This window comes from Euprymna scolopes, chromosome 22, assembly GCF_053919585.1.
Source record: "Euprymna scolopes isolate OS-2025 chromosome 22, ASM5391958v1, whole genome shotgun sequence".
NCBI classification, from domain to species: Eukaryota; Metazoa; Mollusca; class Cephalopoda; order Sepiida; family Sepiolidae; genus Euprymna; species Euprymna scolopes.
The window spans coordinates 459,076-480,602 of NC_136503.1; the positions used below are offsets into that span (position 1 = coordinate 459,076).

The following is a 21,527-nucleotide window of genomic DNA, read 5'->3' on the forward strand; positions in this document are numbered from 1 at the left end:
TCAACGCTCTGATCCCCATCTGGCATCAATTGAAATGGATGGCTCTTGTCTTGGGGAGGCTCTATGTTTTGACAAGTTCCTGGGATTGACCTTTACTCCTGATCTGAAATGAACACATACATCAAATCTGTTGCCAAGCTTGCTGGAAAAATGGTGAGATCCTTCTACCACTCCAGTAGATATCTCACTGCTGATGCAATTCTCTATCTATATAAAAGCCAAGTACGTCTAAGGATGGAGTACTGCTGCCATATCTGGGCAGGAGCTGCTAAAAACAGCCTATCCTGCCTTGACAGAGTACAAAATAGACTTCGTAGTCCAGTGGGGGATACCCTTTCCTCTTCCCTGCAACCTCTCTCCCACAGAAGAGACGTTGCGAGCCTGTCTTTGTTTTATCATTATTTCCATGGAAGTGCTCATCTGAGCTCCAATCTCTGGTCCTCTCTCACCAATCTTTCACGAAAAACACCTGTCTAGCTGAAACCACTGTCAGTAATTTTCCCCACTCTTTACCTGTGCCTAAATCAAAACCTAGATTCCATGAACAAAGCTTCTTTCTTAGAAGTGCACACCTGTGGAACTCTCTTCCGTTTGCCTGTTTCCCACCTGACTACAACTTGAATGTCTTCAAGTTCAACATAAACAAGTTCCTGATGAACGACCCCTTAAGTAAGACACTTTATCAGATCTCCATTACTAACGATTACTACGATCTTATGCCATTGATTACTGTACATGCAATAACCCTTATCCCCGAGTGGCCTCTGGGCCTTGATAAGTGGTGACTTCCATGTAAAAAAATATATATATAGATAGGATCTGTTGGAACTATTTTTTTTTTTTTTTTTTTTTTTTTTTTTTTTTTTTTTTACAAAAAAGCAATAGATATTAGTGGTTCACCAATTTTTTATTTTGAAATGGCGGATTTTTCAAAATCATAGATTGCAGTTATTTCATCTGGATTTAAAAATTTTTTCAATATTAAAAAATACAATAAAACTCTATAGTTTGATATATCATTCCAATTTTACAATAATCATCTTTCATTCTTGTTAGCTCCTTACATCAAGTGGTTTCATACCTTGCTGGAAGGATTTCCATAAAAAAGATTTAACTTAAAGATCAGGTCTTCCACTGATTTACAGGCAAGTACTATATCATTAGCATACAGCATCTCTTCTGGACAACCCATACGAAACTCTCTGGACAATGTTTCTAAGACAAATGGAAAATAAGACTTAGTAACCCTAACCTTAATGTGCTCCTACTTTAATATTAGAGCTGTCACATTGAGTAACAACCTTCATTAACCACTCGTTTGCTCATGCTAGCCAGAGAGCATCTCTTGACACTATGTCGAAAGCTTTCTTCAGATCCACAAAATCAAAATACAAGTTCTTCTTAGCAAGATATTTTTCTAGTATTTAGCTTAAGATAAATAACGTGGCCGGTGGAAGAACAACATAAGTGCCAAAAGTTGAAAATTTGAGCTTTTTGTCGTAAAACGCATAAAATATCAAGGAGAATCTAATCACAAAAAATAATTTCTGAAATATTTATGTGAAAATAAGTGTTTGAAAATAAGTATTTGAATATTTGATATACGTCTGGCGAAATGTGAATACTTAAGACCATAAATTTTCTTTAAATTATGTTCTAATTGTTTTGATTTTTACAGACTTGCAATTCAACAAGCACTAACGTCATTGTTTTTCATTAAAGTAGAACATCAAAAAAATTTAATTTTGTAAGCCCCTTCAAATATGCCTGGAAGAAAGAGAACAAGAAATGTTGACCAGTAAGAATGATGGACAGCAAAACGGAAGCAAAATAGTAGAGAATAATATGTCAGTTCTTCAAAATGCATTGTAGGAAAGCACAGGCTTGGAGAAGTATGTTCTGGCAAGAAAAAAATGTTTCGTAAAAATAGATAGTCCGGCAAAGATTAGATTAATATTCAAATCATTCTGTAAAATAGGAAATTACAATGAGCAAAATCATTATGCTCCAAGCATTTAACTCATTTTTTTTGTAAAAAGTATCAAGTGGCACTTACATCATTCTTCCACCAAATGTGTCAAATACAGCACCGTTTATTGTAGACTTTGTGGGACGCCTCAGATATAATCTCTTGCTAATGTTCCATGCAGCATTTTTCAATTTTCATTCATGAAGAATCTTCCTAGTAATCACTGGTTTGTGTTTCTTGTGTTTTGTCATCTTCAGAGATATGGACATATCCATAACATACAACAGAATTTTCCTTATTTCTGCCTACATTGTTTTAACAGTCTGATACTCAGTGAGACTATGCCAAACTAATTCATCAGAGCTCACTTTAATTAGATTAATGCTCAGAATTGCATGATCACTCTTGCCAAGTGGTGAAAAATATACAGAAGAAACAGAACTAGGATAACAGGTGAAGGCAAAGTCAAGCACTATTGATCTCTGGTCAATTCTAGTTCTTGCATGTTGTAGAAGACCGAAATGTGATTTATACAAACACTAAAATGCAAACAACTTGAATAACTTACCCTCCTTTTTTTTTTTTTTTTGCTTTGTTTTGATTCGTCTTCTTTATTCCTTCCAAAAGCAATAAGTTTTTATAGGGATATGTTAACTTAAAGTATTGTTAAATATTGGCTGGGCAATGCCGGTGCTTATCAACAATTATTATTATAGTTATAATATTTATAAAAATAGAAAGTCAGAAAGAATGTTATCATAGCAAAATAAATATTTACAGATAAAATTATTTACGTTAAAATTGTTTTAATTGAAAGGAATGTTAGTTTTATATCTAGCACAAAAATGTTAATTTGATAGATTGAATTTAAGCTAACCATAATATAAACAAAGATATGCGACAAAAACTCAGCAAGGATCTTTAGGCTACGTGTAATGATGATGTAATGGAAAAGATAGATTTTGAGATGTACAGTTTTAGTTACGAGAGATTAGTTTGATATACAACATGTTAGCAGAGTAGCAGGGTTTTTGGACAGATGCCCGTGGAAGTCAGATGGGGGCGACTTAAAAAAATGTAATCTTATACAAAGTATGCCAACTCTGAAAAGGAATCCAGGAAGGAATAAATGATTATATTAAAATATAATTCATGCATGAGTGTTTTCCCTTTTGGAGAAAAACACCTTTAATTTCAGGATGTATGGAAGGGACGCATGGAAGGAAAATTTGAGGTATGTTTTTGCTGGTGTTTTAACTGACAACGATGTCTACAAACTGTTAATAATATATATACACACATCATCACCCAATAGAAATACATTAGACGAATCACATAACAGAAGTTTAATGTTTAAATTAATAGACTCATTAAAGACAATGCACATATAAAGACTCGCATATATATATATATATATATATATATATATATATACACAAGAGACATGTATACACTTGTTATACACCTCTCCCTAAGTATACAACAGTATTTTCAACCAATGAAAATTGATTAAAACCTCAAAAGTAACACATCTATGTGAAAGTAATAAGCCAGTGTGAACTTAGAAACTCCTATAAGACCTAATCAATAAAATCAGTTTTGACAGAATTTTCAAGCTGGCCACAGTACAAAAAAACCTCAAAAACATAAGTTCAAGGACCTCCCACCTCCTGTGCTTTGGCGAGGGAATGCAGGAGGCAAAATTTCAAAGGAGAGGACTGAATGTCTTGCATATCATCTTTCTTTATCTTGTACACACATTCTTATATCCTCGAATTGAAGAGTTCCACTTGAAATTCTATAGATCCTCATGTTTAACAAGATACACCTGAATATGGTCACAGGTTACATTGTCTGAAATGTTATGAGAAAGACATCTAACATGACAAAAGTAGTCCAAATAATTTAAATTATATAAATTATCAATCTTCATTTCAAAAATTCTGAAAAATAATTTTATTAGCTGTTCATGAATGTTTGATGGAAACTGAAAAAGATTAGAATTTCTGCTTCAAAGATTAAAGACAGGAAAGATGAAGTATAATATCATTCCTGAATTCCATTTTACTATCTTTAATTAAATTCATTACTCTCTATAAGTATCTATTTTCAAGTTATAAATAAAAAGAAAACGTTTTATGCGCTGTTCATAAACTTCTGATGCGAACCCAGACCGTATGATATTGTTGTAAAAACAAAGACAGAAAAATAACAACTAATTTCTTAATTAAATTCATATTTATTTTCTAATATTAACGAGTACGAACAAATGTGTTCGTTACCATATTTCAAATTCAATCTAAAAATGATATTTGATATCAAAATATCAGAGCCCAAAAAATTACAAATATCAGCACTTGAGTTTTTTTTTTTTTCTAGAATCGGAATGGATTTAGTATAAAAAATATATTTCTAGTGAAGTAGATTAATCTATTGCAAATAACATGGTAGAATAATGCTGGCTAGTCTGAATCAAAAATTTACCTGTTAGAAATCATTACTTTTTTTCAGTCAACATCATCTAGAAATAATTAAACACACACAAAGAAATGACCAATAAACAATGAGATCAATTGGAATCATTATATGGAACATAATGTGTCATAAAAATTTGAATAACAAATAATGATAGGTAGAATCAACCTCTTACATCCCTTAAACATTAAATGCTAGTGAGATTGAACCATTGTGTGGTAATTATAATTTATCCAAACAGTAACAATCTTACAACATCTATTGCAAATAAAAGAAATGATTATACCACAGCTTTTAACCAAATTTAATACTTTATTTAAGTATCTACTTTCAACCTATAAATAATGTAAAAACTATTAATGAATTCTGATATGATCTCAAACGCCATTATATTGCTTTAAAACACAAATGGAAAAAAAAATTGATTTCAGAATAAAATTCATATTTATTTTCTAATATTAAAGTTTAAAAACAAATGACCACATCGTGATTTTTATCACATTTTAAATTCAATCTGACAATTACATTTGATATCAAAATCTCAGCCCTCAGGACAACGACTAAAAATTAAAAATATTCACTGTTTTACTTATTAGATTGGAAGGATCCATCTATTTATTGGTTCCAGATAGATGGCACCAACAAAAGATCTGAAAAGAAGAAGTAATCAGAGATGATCTGAAACTTAGGCCAAACACTCTGGAGCGATCATTTGAAACAAGCCATCACAGTGTTATAAAACAGAAATACAAATCTCAGGCGATTTACGCGCAATTTCGCAGGCATTGGCAAAATAACATTTATATTTTTCGGCCAATAACAATGCCTCCTGCCTAAATTAAACACAGGCTTTCTCGAGCCACTTTTTCATCGCGCCTCGATACAAAAAAGGGGCAGCATGTTCAAATCGGCAGTTTAGACAGACCGACCAGTCAAATACATCACGCTTCGCGTTCGTTGCTGCCTCCGCCGTCTTCGTCTCTGACGCCGTCTTAATCGTCGTCTCCACCGTCGCCACGACTGCTACTTCACCGACGCACGAGTCAAACATTCAACCACCTCTCTCTTCTCACCAACGACGCCACGGCCGATACCTTATCATCGTCCCAGTCAACTTCGAGTAAATACTAACGATCCTTTCTTTTTTTTTTTTTTTCTTCTAACATCTCGTTTGTCGAGAATAAATATATGCATATATATGTATATACACAATCTCCGTGTTCACGTTTTTCTTGCTACCATACGCTTGTCTTAATTATAACAACAGTGTCCAATGTTATAACTTAAAGTAAATTTATAGAAAACAGGACTTTATAATTAGTCTTGATTATTTTGATGCCATGTTAATGTAGCAATGTGATATCCTTTCAAAATATTAAATCAAACAATAACAATCTTACATCTACTGCAAATAAAAGAGATGGTATGCTACAACCTTTGATGAAATTTAGTACTTTATTTGAGTATCTACTGTCAATTTATAAATGATGTAAACACTATTCAGGAATCTCTGATATAATCTCAAACTCAATTACATTGCTGTAAAACACAAATGGAAAAAAATAACAACTAATTTCCAAATAAAATCCATATTTGTTTTCTAATATTAAAGTGTAAAAGCAAATGACCACATTGTGATTTTTATCACATTTTAAATTCAATCTGAAAATTACATTTGATATCAAGGTAACTTGCTGTGAAAAATTAAAATATAAGCACTTGTTTTAGGATAAATAGAGTAAAACTTTGTTTGGATATATAATCTGTTGTGGTTGGGAGATCAACTTTGAAGACAGTGCCTTTTGGTACATGGGGAAGGATGCACGAATATAAGAGAAATTTATTAAGAATGATCAGGAACTTGGATCAAACAATTTGGAGAGATGCTTTGAAAATTACCACCAAAATGTCAAATATTTTGAATTAAAGACAATTTATTAACAAGAGGACTTTATAATTTATCTTGATCATCTTGATGTCAAGTTAATGTTTGAAATTAAAGAAAATTTTATATCAAAACTTTGAATGTGTATTTGAATGTTTCATCAAAAATGAAAAAGAACTTCACAATTGTACAGTTTATCTCAAATTGGTGTTGGCTCTTACTTGACTTTACAGAAATCTAATCTACAATAGATGAAAATGATATTTGATATCAAAATCTCAATCCTTAAAAAACTATTAAAAATGTTTAAAAATTCATTGTCATAAATCTTTAATTATTAGAGTGGACAGATAATCTACTATGATGGAAGGATCGATTTGTATACGAAGATATTGGCTCCAGATAGATGGCATAAACATAAGATCTGAAAAAAAAAAAGTAATCAGAGATGATCTGGAACTTTGACCGAACACTCAATAGTGATACTTTGAAGGGAGTATCACAATATCCAATGTCATAAATCAAAGAAAATTTATAGAAAAGAGGATTTTATGACCGATCTTGATTATCTTGATGCATGTTAATGTAGTAATGTGCTATCCATTCAAAATATTAAATCAAATTTGAATCATCAAAAATGAAAAAATATCAACAAATAAAATTTTTGTGCTGCTTTTACATGTGACATACTTTCAAAATATCAACTAAAATATTTGTAATCATGAATTTAAATGCCTTTATTCTTGTTTGCAGACTATTATTCTCATCTTCATTAGTGTTGTTTTCTCACCACACTTCAGCCAACTCATCCTCTGGCCTTCTTCAGGTGATTAACTGCAACGGGATAGGAATGCTGAGTCTCATAACTGTATACCCAGTAATTACTGCCTTCCATAGTTGTTGTTGTCTCACCATGTTTTGGCCAATTAATGGTGTAGCCTGCTTTGAGTAGGATTGAAACTATTATCTTCAGACAATGCTCACCTGTAACCATAGAGACTTCATGCCTCTATCCACTGCGCCACGAGCCCGTAATAAAAAATTACTCATCTCAAAGGATTCCAAAAAAAATAATATATAATATATAATGAATTTAAATGTTAGACTAAAAAGTTAAATTACATTTCCTTGCTATGTTTTGTTTTGATGAATGAAGTTAATTTTTGAAATGAAATAAAATTTATAGACCTTATAAAGTGACAATGTACTATCCTTTCAAAATGTGAAATCAAATTTGAATGTTTCATCAAGAGTAAAAAAAAAACATTGACAAATAAAATTTTTGTGCTGGCTTTCTACATGTGATATACTTTCAAAATATCAAACCAAATATTTGTTATCATGATATTAAATGTTTGACTAAAAAATTAAATTACATTTTCTTGCCATGTTTTGTTTTGATGTGTCTATTTAATTTTGATTTCTCTGAGAAAGCAGCCTGACATGCTTCACATGAATATGGCTTTTCACCCGTGTGTATTCTCATGTGGCGTGTCAACTTTGAATTTTCTGAAAAGCATGAACCGCATAATTCACAGGCATGGGGCCTCTCTCCGCTATGAGTACGCAGATGTTGATTCAAACTTGACTTGACAGAAAAACTAGATTTACATGTGTGACATGTATAGGGTTTCTCACCAGTATGTGAGCGTGTATGGATGACCAAATACGATTTGAGTGAAAACGTTGACTTACAAATGTCACACGAATACGGCTTCTTGCCACTGTGTGATTGCATGTGTCGGTTTAAACTTGACTTGATTGAAAAAGAAGAGCTGCACAAATTACAAGAATATGGTTTCGGTTCCGCATGTACTTTCATGTGTTCAACAAAATTAGCTTTCAATGAAAATGAAGAGTCACACACGTTACATGAATATCGTTTTTCTTCGGAGTGTATGCGCATATGTGGGACAAGGTAATCCTTTTTAGGAAATGAGATACCACAAGTTTCACATGTGTATGACTTTGCTCGATCATGTCTTTCTAGATGTCGATTTAATTTAGATTTCTCTGAAAATGAAGCATGGCAAATTTCACATGAATATGGTTTCTCTCCAGTGTGTGTTCGCATGTGCCGTGTCAACTTTGATTTCTGTGAAAATCTATTGTGACAAACGTCACACGAATGCGGCTTTTCCCCAGTGTGGGTTCTCCAGTGTTGGTTCAAGCTTGACTTGACGGAAAATGATGACTGGCACAAATCACAACGATATGGTTTTTCTCCAGTGTGAGTTCTCATATGAACAACTAAATATGACATTTGTGAGAAGGTCGACCGGCAAACTTCACATGAGTACGGTTTTTTCCCAGAATGCGTTTGCACATGCCGGTTAAAACTTGATTTGCACGAAAAGGAAAACCCACAAACCTCACATGTAAATGGCCTCTCTTTATTGTGAATGTGCATATGTTGTGTTAACTTGGATTTTTCTGGAAACGAATATCCACAAATTCCACATGGATACGCTTTATCCCCATTTGCATGTGTTCGCATATGTGCAACAAGGTGTGACTTGACAGAAAAAGAAGATTTACATAGTTCACAAGAAAAGGCTTTCTCCCCATCATGTGTTTGCATATGTTGTTTAAAGTTTGACTTTGATGTAAACGAAGTCTTACATGTTTCACAATAATGTGCTTTCTCTTCTTTATGTGTTTTCAAATGTCTTTTTAAAGCTGCTGTATTAAAGAATTTGCATCCACAAGTTTCGCAATGATATTTGTTTCTGGGATTGTTTTCCATACTGTCTGTTTTACTTTATTTCATGAAGTAAAAAGGATCCAAATGCAGAACAATAACTAGGGATATGATCTGTAAAGAAAATTAATTTTATTTAAAATACAATTTAAAAAGAAATTACTTAAAGCAACACTGTATTTCAATGAGATCTGTTCTGTTTAATATTTATTACATATCTTAAATTAATTAAAGATCCCAGAAAATAATAAAAATGAAAGAGATGATTTGGGGTTTCTTCTTGGTGACCTGACATCCTGTAAACATACAGATAATAAACTGTAAGAAATTACTTGGAAGGTTATTTCTAACTTGTACACTAAAGGCAAAAATAAGAACAATCATCTTTTTTTGGATAAACGTAGTGACAGACCAAACAAATGTAATGTTGCTGTTAAATACAAACAAAGAAGGGAAATAAATAAAAATCCCAGTTGGCATTTTTTTCTTTTTCAAGAAAATGATTTTATTGTAGTTAATTTTGCCACCACTTAAAAGAAGTCTCCTGCAGCCATGGGTCATCTAACCTGGCACATGTTTCTCTTTCCTCTGACCGCATGCCGGTTACAGCCAGTTATAGCCGGCGCATTCTTGTCTTTGAGTTTACCAGTCCATTTTCTTTGGCGTCTACTTTCTTTCTCCCCTCAAGCATGTGTTGCATTTTTTCTCTTTTTTTTCCTCCCTGCACACACTTCCTAATTTTCATATGCACGTTTTTTCTGCAACAACTGCTGCTAATATCCTCGCATACTGACCATTCTTTGCTGCTGCTGATACTTTCTACGTATTCACACACACTATGTTACACATCTTCTCTTCCAAATAAATTCTTTACAAGAATTTAATTAAACCTGCCCGAGGCAATAAAAGAAAACAATAAAACTCAAAATTTCACACGAATAAAACATGAATAATAAAATCCAAATAAAAATATGTTAGTGTATATTCTGTGTAACATTTTCATTTTACACTTTTTCTTGTTAAAAGTTCCTTTCCTTATTTATTCTTTCTTTTATTCACTTGTAAAAATAAAGGAATACCAGCATATTTTTCCAAATATTTAAAGGCAACGTTTTAATTTGTTGAAAGGGGAAAAACGCAGTGAATTGTTTAAATAGCAAGAATGTATGTTTTTTCAGAAATTTCACTGAATCAGTGTTGAAATGTTTCAGCTTGGTTGTTCATGTTCGAATGTAGTAATATTTTACAAAGCCAGTCAAACCATTAAAGGACCAAATCAGAGTTTGACCGTCCTCATAACACATGTTATAATATTAATTATGTTTCAAGATACATTTATAAGTATATATTTTTCATGTGAGTTTTTTCGAGCAGCTTTTTTCTTGTTCTCTCTGTCCTCAATTTCTTTTCAATATTCTATCAGTCATAAGATTTATAGCTGTCCTTGCTCATTTATAGATATTTACATTAAATGCCCAAATAGTTTTCTTTTGGTTAAAACTTCTTCTTTGAAACCCTTGACTAAATTAGCTATAACGTTGTTCCTAGTCCTCTAACTCTTTTATCTCTTTATTGCTCAGTTACTTTTAACGAGATTATTTGAGAGAACACTAGTTAATCTAACCCTTTGTCTAGTCCATGGCTCCTTTTTGTCTCTTAACGGCTCAGCCCCTGTTTGGCGAGATTATTTAAAACAATTTTGGCCTATTTTGTTCCCCAAGTCTTGTCACTTTTGACAAGATTATTCAAGACAATTATGGTCGACACCTGACCCGATGGGCCAGAGGAATTATCGGTGCCCCCGACTTAATTGGATATCAACATTATAAAAGAATTATTGCATTTTCCTATTTTTTGTGTCATAATACAATTTAACTGTATCATTAAGCATCGGCAAATCTAATTCAAGCACTGTTTATTCACTCACTACTCTCTAATTTCCGCTGTCCTCTAAGCTTCTTTGTTCATAACTCAACCCACCAAAGTCCAGTCATTAACTTCTAATGGCTAGGTTACATTGCATACCCTGGAAATTTGATTCATTATCTGAATTCTGTTGAACACTTTTGGATGGTCTACTGACAAAAAAGTCACTATTTTCATCTTCCATCTCTATAACCAAAAACTGTAAGCACACACAGGTTTATCTTTCTACCTCAGTGATAATACAACGTGCTGTGCTTTATCATCAGAACACTAAAATATTAAAATGTTAATTAGTTTTAATTTAGAAATAAAAGCAAGACTGTCTGATGTTCAGATAGGACACTTGATATGAATGGAAATTATTCTTTCTAACTGAAAATAAAGAATTTCAGTTACAAAGAATAATTTTCATTTATGTCAAGTGCCCTACCTGACCATCATGCAGCCTTGCTTTTATTTCAAAATTAAAACTATATAACATTTTAATATTTTAGTGGTCTGTATTTATCGGAATCCACAATACTGACAAACAAAAGCACCAGACATGGTGAAAAACCTCACAAATAAAACCAAAATTATTTATAAGTTGCTTAGCATAGCCCATGCTAAAAATGAGTGTTTTTTCTATTCAAGTTTCTTATTCAACGAAAAAAAAGTAAAGTAAAAAAATACACTGTCTTATTTAATAATCATTGTTCACAATAGCAGAATTAATAGTCAGTTATAAACGACCCATCAACTTAGAACAAAATTATTACTATTTATAGAAATAAAGTCAGACTTATTTCTAATTTTTTTTAGTACTTACTCTTTTAGTACTTACTTTAGTACATATTTTTACTTTTACACACATTATAATTGTTTCAACATTTATTCCAGTCTTACAAAACCTCAGCTAAGTTTTTTCAAATTTTAAACTTTAGTAATTCATAACAATAAAACTAGAGATACGACTTAAACAGTCTAAACACAAATTTATAAAAATATATTTAAAACAAAATGGTTTATTCCAAATTTCTTTCTGAAACAAAACCAGCTATTTGCTACATTAAAACGAGTATGGAACAATATGACTGATAATAATGCATAACCGACCGGTAAAACTAGAACATTTAAGACTAAAACAACATTGAAACTACTGTCCCCACAAAATAAGAAAATATGACTGACAAGAACAGAAGAGAATTCGAAAGTGAGCAGACAAAAAGAAAAAAAGGGAACAAATGTAATCACCGAATGGTGTGACCTTTACTCCTGATCTGAAATGGAACACGTACATCAAATCTGTTGCCAGGGACGCTAGGAAAATGGTGGGATCCTTCTACCGCTCCAGAAGATATCTCACTACTGATGCAATTCTCTATCTATATAAAAGCCAAGTACGTCCAATGATGGAGTACTGCTGCCACATCTGGGCAGGAGCTGCTAAAAACAGTCTATTCTGCCTTGACAGAGTACAAAATATACTTTGTGGTTTAGTGGGGGATGCCCTTTTTCTCTTCCCTGCAACCTCTCTCCCACAAAAGAGACGTTGTGAGCCTGTCTTTGTTTTATCGTTATTTCCATGGCAGGTGCTCGTCTGAGCTCCAATCCCTCGTCCCCCTCACCAATCTTTCACGAAAAACACCCGTCTGGCTGAAACTACTGTCAATAATTTTCCCCACTCTCTATCTGTGCCTAAATCCAAATGTAGATTCTATGAGCAAAGCTTCTTTCTTAAAACTGCATGCCAGTGGAACTCTCTGCCGCTTGCCTGTTTCCCACCTGACTACAACTTGGATGTCTTCAAGTCCAACATAAACAAACTTCTGACAAACCGCCCCCTTAAGTAAGACACTCTATCAAAACCCCAATACTAATGATTATTACAATACTATCTCATTGATTACTGTACACGCAATAACCCTTATCCCTGAGTGGCCTTCGGGCCTTGATAAGTGGTGAGCCCCATGTAAAAAAAAAAATTAAAAAGTTCTCCACTCTCAACTGGGTTTGTTTTAATTCTGTATTTGCAACTGTGTCTCTTTTTTTTACGCCCCTCTTTTGCGATTGCATTTTTCCGTTATAACGTTTCCTCTTCTTTCTTTTTTTCTTCATATTGACCTTTTTGTGATAAAAAGCAAGGTCACGGCATCCCAAATAAATATAATGTTGAAATTCTAAATCTGGGTCAGCATTTTCTCTTTTTCAACAAAATGATTTTATTGCAGTTACTTTCGGCACCACTAAAAAGTCTCTTGCTGCCACAGGTCATCTAACCTGGCACACGTTTCCCCTTCCTTCAACTGCATACCAGTCGCAGCTGACATTCATTTTTGGGGAATTTTTGACACCCCTAACACAAAACTGTGAATGAAATATAAAAAAAACTCGTAATTTCTCTTTTTAAAGTTTATTTTCTTTATGGAATATACTTCCAAAATAAACTATTAAAGTCGTTTAAAAAATAATAGAAATATTATTTTTTAAAAAAACAGTGTTTACAAAGTGCCTTCGCGCCTTCGTGCAGCCATTTTGTTTACGTAATGAAATCAATTGAATTTTACGAGTTAATTTTTTTCAATTTTTTCACTTTAAAAATCTATCAAAATTTTTCTATTGGTAAAATTTTTACGATATTTTCAGGTTCAATGTGAAATGTTATGCTCTTTCCAATAAACCGATTATGATATTCTAGACAAAGGGTTTTTTAATCTCCCCACCCCATTTGGAAATGTCAATTAAAATGAAAATAATTAATTTTCTCACCTTAAATTTATATATCACAAATTGAAGATAAAAGATCAATAAATAAAATAAGCTAATTAAAAAAAATACTTATTTGCAAATTTATCTCTAAAGTCCAAAGTTTAAAACCTTTTAAAAAAAAAACACGTTGAATTTTGTTTTTTTTTTAAGTGACACATTACAATTTTATTATTATACACAGAAAGTTTCGATAAATTACGACAATTATTTCTATTTCATTCAATTTTTTTTTTTAGATATTAAAAAAAAAAATTCACTCCATAAAGAAGTAATAAAATATATTAAATCAAAAACTCATGTATTTCTTTGAGAAAAGAAGAAAAAAAAATCCTCGACTGTTTCTTTTTTTTAAGGCAAAAACTTATAAGTAAAATGTGACTAGTTTTCAAGTATGGGGACACGTATTTCTTCATGCACAAGGCTAGATGGCTAACACGAACGTGTGGTTTTTACGTCATTCTGTCCATCCATATTTCAAAACAATAACAAACACCGCTTCTGCATTTGGCTAACACGTTACAATGCTTATGTAATGGCAGCTTTTTCAAAAAGTTGTTTAAAAAAAAAATTTTATTTAAAAAATACATGGAATTTAAAATATAAATATGGATAAATTCTTAACAATGAAGAATGGACGTACCCATTGAATAGTATTTTTTATAGGTAAGTGATTTTTTGGAATTTATATATACATATATTTATCGAAGTAAGTTAAAATTTGTTGATTTTCTTAAAATTATTTTTAAAGAAAGCTGATTTAAAAACACAAATATTGCATAATTTGCTATTAAACCTGCTATTTTTTTTTAGTTTGTTTTTTGCTCCTTTAATTGAAATAAAAAATTAGGGGTGTAATTACATTTTTCAAATAGTTATAAGCTTGAAAAGATAGAAGGTTGAATTATTCAATTTTTTTCATGCATTTTTAATGTCGGTTTCTGACACTGCTACACATTCATGTCTTCGAGTTTACCCACCCATTTTCTTTGACATCTACTTTCTCTTCTCAAGCATGTGTTGTATTTTTCTCTTTTTTTTTGTTCCTCTTCTCACGCACACTTCCTAATTTGCATATGCATGTTTTTCTGCTACTGCTGTTGCTGACAATCTTCTTACATGCCAGCCATCCTTCGTTACCGCTGATATTTTCCATGCACTCACATGCATAATGTTACACAAAAGAATTATTACATGCAAACAAATTTATATTACAATTCCAAGTAAAACAAAGAAATACTACTCGTTTTTTTGTGTGATTTCCAAAAAAAAGTTGTTCTGGAAGGTGTTTTCCTTGTTTAAGAAAGTCAGAGGTGAGGTGTTCTTCTATTCTTTTTTTTTTTTTTTTTTGAAAATTAAAATTAACTTCCAATATTTGAGAGTTCCTTCTGTTGAAAGTTTTTTTGTGAGAGTTTATATAGAAACTCTCCTCTTAAGTAAAATGTGCAAAAAGCAACATAAATTATTATAAACTCACTTATGCAAATTGACAAACATCTTATTCAAAATATTTTCAACAAAACCTCAATTGTGTTTTTTTTTCACCAGATTGAATTTTAATTTAGGAAAAAATTCACCATAAAAAGCAGACAGATACTAAGTATGTATTTTTGGTGTATTTTCTTTTTTTTTACAAAGTATTTTAATAAATAAACAAAATATTATGTCCCTATTCAGCAAAACCGAATATTCTATTTTTCAGATGGTGTTTTAGCATCACAAATCCACTTCTCATTATTTGATTTGTAATCTAAAAAAACACTTATCTTGTGCCTAATCTGTTCCACTGACACTGTATTTCAATGAAAGCTGTCTCGTTTATATCCTTTCGATAATAGTAGTAAATTATTAGACATGAAACATGACTTCTCGCATTATATATATATAGTGGGAATCTATGCAAGCAAGTAACGATTTAGTTAACTAGTATGATGTGAATGTGGAGGAAAAAGAAATAGAGAAGGTTGAAATCTACCAAGGCTTGAAAAGGGAGATAAAAATATTGTGGAAGTTAAAGGAATCAGAAATTGTACTTGAAAAGTGTGATAAAAAGATTTGACAAGTAGATTGAGAAAATTGGGATCTATTGCAGTGCTGGAGTGCTTCAAAAGACTGCTTTATTGGAAACTGCCAGAATCTTACAGAAAGTACTGGAGGCCTGAGAAAAGAAAATGCTGATAGCCTATGTTGCTTTATTATGATCCGTCGATCAGCATAAAATCAGCAATAACAACAACCAGAGATAAAATGAAACAACAAAAATACTACTACAACTACTACTACTACTACAAGAAAAAGAAGAAAAGTCCTTACTGATTCTCTTGACACACCAGGTATGCCTCAAGAGATTAAAAGTCAGTTTATAGTAGAGTTTAAATTGTCGAAATTTACTTCAATAAAAGATGTTGCTAAGGCGGCTATAAAGAAGGTGGGCTCCCTTTGCTGTGCTAAAAAAACCCTAACACCTGGCAGCATCCTATATTTCTACAAAGCGACTATTTGCATGAAATACTATTGCCATATCTGGGCTGGTGCATCAACCACTAGCTTTTCTCTACTGAACAGAGTACAAAAAAGAATCTCCAATCTAATACGCCGCACACTGTCAACCCAAGCTTCAACCTATGTGTTATCAATGCAATATTGTATTTCTGTACTTGATTTGTAAACATTTTAATGGAGTGTGCACGAATGAACTCATATTTTTTTATCACACTTTTCACTTGGATGTCTTCAAGCCCAATGTTAACAAATTCCTAATGAACCGCCCCCCTTAATTAAACACTTCATCAAATCTCCACACTAACGTAATGTACTTGCAATAACCCTTATCCTTGAGTGGCTTCCGGGCCTTGATAAGTGGTGATCACTGTGTAAAAAAAAAATATCACTGGTGCCCTCTCAACATTAACACCCCCAACTAAACTGACAAGCAGCAAAATCCCACGCCTTTATTGCTCCCTGATGTCTTTTGCTCTGAAAGTTTCTTTTCCTCAAACTTCTACACTTTGGAATTCTGTTTTTGTAGGTATGTTCCTAATTCATAGTAACTTCTAACATTTCAGTGGCAATTTGCCTTGCTTGAAATTAATATGAATAAAAATAAACAAAACAAAAAAAAATAAAGGTGATTGCAAGAATTAAAAGTAGATGGAATAAGTGCAGAGGTCGGAAAATGTTTATGGTAGTCAATGGGACAATATTGTAGTAATCATTAGTAGTAGAAATTTGATAAATTATATTACTTAAGGGGATGACACATGAAGAACTTACTGGATTTTAAGGCTACCAAATTGTAGTCAGCTGGAAAGCAGAGAAACGGAAGAGAATTCCACAAGGGTGCACTTCTAAGAAAGAAGCTTCGTTAATGGAATCTACATTTAGGTTTAGGCACAAATAAAGAGTGGGGGAAATTATTGATAATAGTTTCAGCTAGATAAGTGTTTTTCATTAAAGTTTGGCAAGGGGAACCATAGAGTGGAGCTCAGAGAAACACTTGTCATGAAAATAGCAACAAAACAGAGACAGGCTTGCAACATCTCTTCTGTTATATATATATTATAGATAGTGGTTTCAATAAGATGAGAGTTTTTCATGAAAGTTTGGCAAGGGGGAATCATAGATTGCAACTGAGATAAGCACTCCCCAAAAGAGTTGAGGTAGCAGGTGCAATTCAGAGGAGACCAATGAAAATATGGGAGGAAGTGGAAAATAGACCTGAGGAAAAAGGGATGAACAAAAAACCTAACCACAGATTGGTTGCGGTAGAAGTATATTTTTTAAATCCGTCCAATGCATGAAAAGATATGTTAATATGATGATGATGAGGATGAGAAAGAGGAGGAGGAATGCACAAGAGTTCTTACTGATTCCCTGGAAATGACGGGTATGCTTTAAACGGTTAAAATACCAGTTTAAAAAGTTTAAATTGTCAAAATTTACTTCAATAAAGATGTTTTTAAGGTTGCTGCAAAGAAGGTGGCTTACCTTTACCACTACAAAAATACTCACATCTGACATCACATCCTATTCCTCTACCAAGCTACCATTCACCCATGCATGGGGTATTGTCATTGCATATGGGCCAATGTATCAACCACTAGTTTCTCCCTCTTAGACAGGGTCTAAAAAAAGGATCTCCAATCTGGCACTGTCAACCAAGCTTCAACACTTATCCTCTCACTACAATATTACATCCCTGTGCTTATTTTACAAATACTTTAATGGAATGTGCTCTGACGAACTCATAGCATTTGTACCCCTTCAATGTAAATATCCTTAAATAATCCAGAAAGCAGCAAAAATCCCACACCTTCAGTGTAAAGATCACCAGATGTTGAAGAGCCTTCTACTCTGAAAGTTTCTTTTCCTCAAACTGATAGATTTTGGAATTCCTTCCCCGTATCCTGCTTCCTTGACTGAACTAAAATACAGAAATTTAAGTGTAATTTAAACAGACGTATCACTCAGGGCTCTACATTGCGAGTGAAACAGTCGTATTTTTGAGTTATTTTTCAAAGTGGCGACTAGAAATAATGAAACGCTTATCTTTTGGCGATTGTATTGCTTTTATTGACAATCTTCCAAAGCTCATTACTGAGTGAAAAATATCTTTTCAACTTTTTTTTTTAATAAAACGAACAAAGTTAAATTATTTAAACAATAAAAGTTTATTATTTTTAATGAAGGCGGTTTAAAAAACATCTGCAGAAATTAGAATATTTATACCTTTAAGTATCAACATAAAATTTTTTGTATATTTAGAATTAAACTTATTAAAAATATACAAAAAAAAATTATTATGTACATAATCGTCACAGAACGAAGATGTCATATTCCAAAACTCACGTGGGTTTGGCTAGTAACTTTTCTATTTGGTTAGTAAACAAAAATATTTAGTTGTCAAAGATCAACTAAAGATAAATTTATCCATAGAGTCCTGTCACCGATCGTGTGTGCTGACCTAAAATCTATTCAGTTAACAAAATCTGTTTACTCGTGGTTTAAATGAGCTTTGCACCCTCCATTTTATTCTGTTTTATTAGAGAGCCTCCAAGGTTCACACTCCCCATCTCTGTTTTGTCCCCACCTAGTAACTATCTCGGAAGACATCACCCTTGCCCACAAAGCCGAGTTCTTTTTACACTGTTAATAATCCTCACCCCTCTATCTAGGAACTGACTGGCTTGTTTTCAGTGGTGGAAAAACCCTGGAAAAAAATGAGCATCAAATTTCTATCCAGACTGATTTGAAACCACTTAGCGTTTTATTCCATTTTGCTGTATATATTGCCTACTTTTTTAGTAGAAACGCCCCCCCCCCAACTACTGAAATTAAAATTGTTTATATATTCTTTGAAAATAAAAAACTCATAATCTGGGGATAACATTAAGTAGGATTGCACATAGTGCGAATACGGTATTGTGGTGACTGAAAATAGTTAAAGAGAATAGACTAAAATGATGATGCACAACACTCATCCCACCTCACCAAACTTGGCCTTGTGCCATATTTGTTGTGTAATTTATTCTGCTATATTTTGTAAAAATTTTTTGTAAAATTTGTAAGAATTATCCATGAATAATCCTGCTGCTCCAATCCCTACCTCGAATGTAAACATAGTCCCGAATTCACAGTAGCTCCTTATGTCCCAGTAGCAATCTGCTTTATTTGGGGTGAATGTGAGTGGAAAAAAATCATCATACCCTGAACTACAACCCCTCCAACCAATTCCTTGGCCTTTTGGCAAGGAACAAAGTGTAGTATCTGTCTTGATACTATACATCACCTTTTCTGTCCTTGATCAGTGGAGGAGAAATCCTTCTAAATTGAGGCAATTTTTAATTTTGTTTCTATACAGAATGCCCCTTTTGGGGGAGCTGGATTTTCCCCACATTAAAAACTGACTTTGAGTTTAACCCTTCCCATGGGGAAGCAAGTAAAAAGGAACTCCTCCCACCAATCAATGTGATGCACATTATTGGAATCCACCCCAAAGATCATGCAGATTAGTTAATAGCCGAGAAATTGAAAAATCACAATATATGCAACAGAAAACAAATGCATGAAAATTTAATTTTCTACCGACCTGTATAATTTAAAAGTGTGGAAACTGATTGTATTATCTCTGAATTTGTTATCATCATTTTTATTTAGCCAATCATAAATAACAAAAAAAAATAATGCTTAATTTTCTTTAGGCATGGCCGTTACTTTCAGGTAAAGAAAAAAAAAACAACTCACCCTAAAATGAACTTTTAGTCTGGAGGGATTGTCAGTTGGACTTAGCATTAGTGGTAAGGTAAATGGAAAGAAGTCAGCAATAATTCAAACTTGTAAGATTTATGTTGTAATGCCTACGAATTCCCATTAATGACTTAAAAATGATTTTCCTTATAAAAATAAAGTTACTTAATTGATTTACGTAATTTTTAAAATATGATATTTTCATTTTGTACATCATATAGAATTTTCTTTATATTTTTTAATATAGAGAACTTTCTGGACAAGAATCAAATCTTCTTTTGTTTTTGGAGTGGGGTCCTGGATATGACCTTAAACTATATCCAATGGTGAGGCCCCAGCTTGCAGGCTTTAGGAAGTGTGGAGCCATCCTTTAATTGCCATTGCTCCCAGATCCACTCTGACCCGGAGTGGTAGTACCTGTAAGGGTCTCAACTATGGGTTAAATAGAAACTGACTTAAAAAAACAAAAAACAAATATACTCTATTAAAAAATTGTTCTTCAAAATCACTGGATTCGGCATTAAATAACCTGAAAAGGGTTGATGCTGTAAAACAAAAACAAACAAACAAACATTTTTGGAGTGGTGAGGAGACTAGGTTATTTTCCCTATATGTTTAAATGGAGATAAGCTTCTCCAGATTTTAACAAAAAATTTTTTCTTTTCTTCAGGCAAGTAAAATCGATTTTTTTTTTTTGAGGGGGGGGGGCTATATTGCATCCCTTATAGTTTTAAATAAAGTGCAACCCTACTTAATATTGAACCAAAAATTTTTAAGTTTCTTAGATATAACCAAATTCTTTTGGGGGGATGAGGAGATTCTGCTGTTTCTACTAAGGCTAAGTGATAAAACAGTGGTAAAAAAACACCCAACAAATATTATGGTGACATTTATTGAGTGAGTTTCTAGTACGATTTCATTTAATTTTCGATTATTAAGCAATTTTCTGAATTCCACAGATGACTGTCTAATTTTTGTTTTTGTTTTATCTCAGGATTCAACACTACTTGTGTTTCAGAATAAATAAACACTTAAAAATAAGTTATAACACTAAAAACTCATCCAGATAGACAAATGAGCAACTATCTTGTATTTAATAACATTTAATTGTTATATGTTTGATTTTAACCACTTTTGTTTTGATGTCTATACTGCAAAATGCCCCAAGAATCAGAATATATGTTCTTAACACTTATATATACCATAGTGATATAAAACATTTTATTTCTTCTTTAAAATCCTCTCATGGTTTTGTTTATCACCAACTGAAATCTTATTAGCCCATATACTTGTGTGTCATTTGTTACTTGATAAACGATGACATATTAATAATAAAAAAATAAACACAATTTAGGGGGAAGAGTTGTTGTGGCCTGGACTTAGGATTAGTGATAGGGTCAATGAATTTTGAGAGGGGAGAAGGAAGGGGATAGTTGCCACCCAGACTTAGGTTTAGTCATACGGTTAAGGGGGTATTTTTTCTTTATTATTCTGCTCCCAAAAGACATTAAACTTATCTTCCTTAACAACAGAAAAAAATGTTTGTTATATGTCTTTAAACGCTATCTGGTTAAGACAAT

The 21,527-nt window shown here is 32.5% G+C and overlaps 1 protein-coding gene across 3 annotated transcripts in view; it reads right to left on the bottom strand.

Moving 5' to 3' along the window:
* Positions 1-883: 883 nt before the first annotated feature.
* Positions 884-21,527, bottom strand: part of LOC145243832 (uncharacterized) — a 30,683-nt gene continuing 10,039 nt past the window's right edge. For 2 of the 3 annotated variants that reach the window (XM_080106856.1, XM_080106855.1), the window contains exon 3: positions 884-9,144. In XM_080106856.1, coding sequence (XP_079962982.1) covers positions 7,702-9,075 — 1,374 coding nt within the window. In that variant the 5' untranslated portion in view covers positions 9,076-9,144 and the 3' untranslated portion in view covers positions 884-7,701. The remainder of the gene's footprint in view (positions 9,145-21,527) is intronic. The other variant, XM_080106854.1, reaches the window with a different exon arrangement.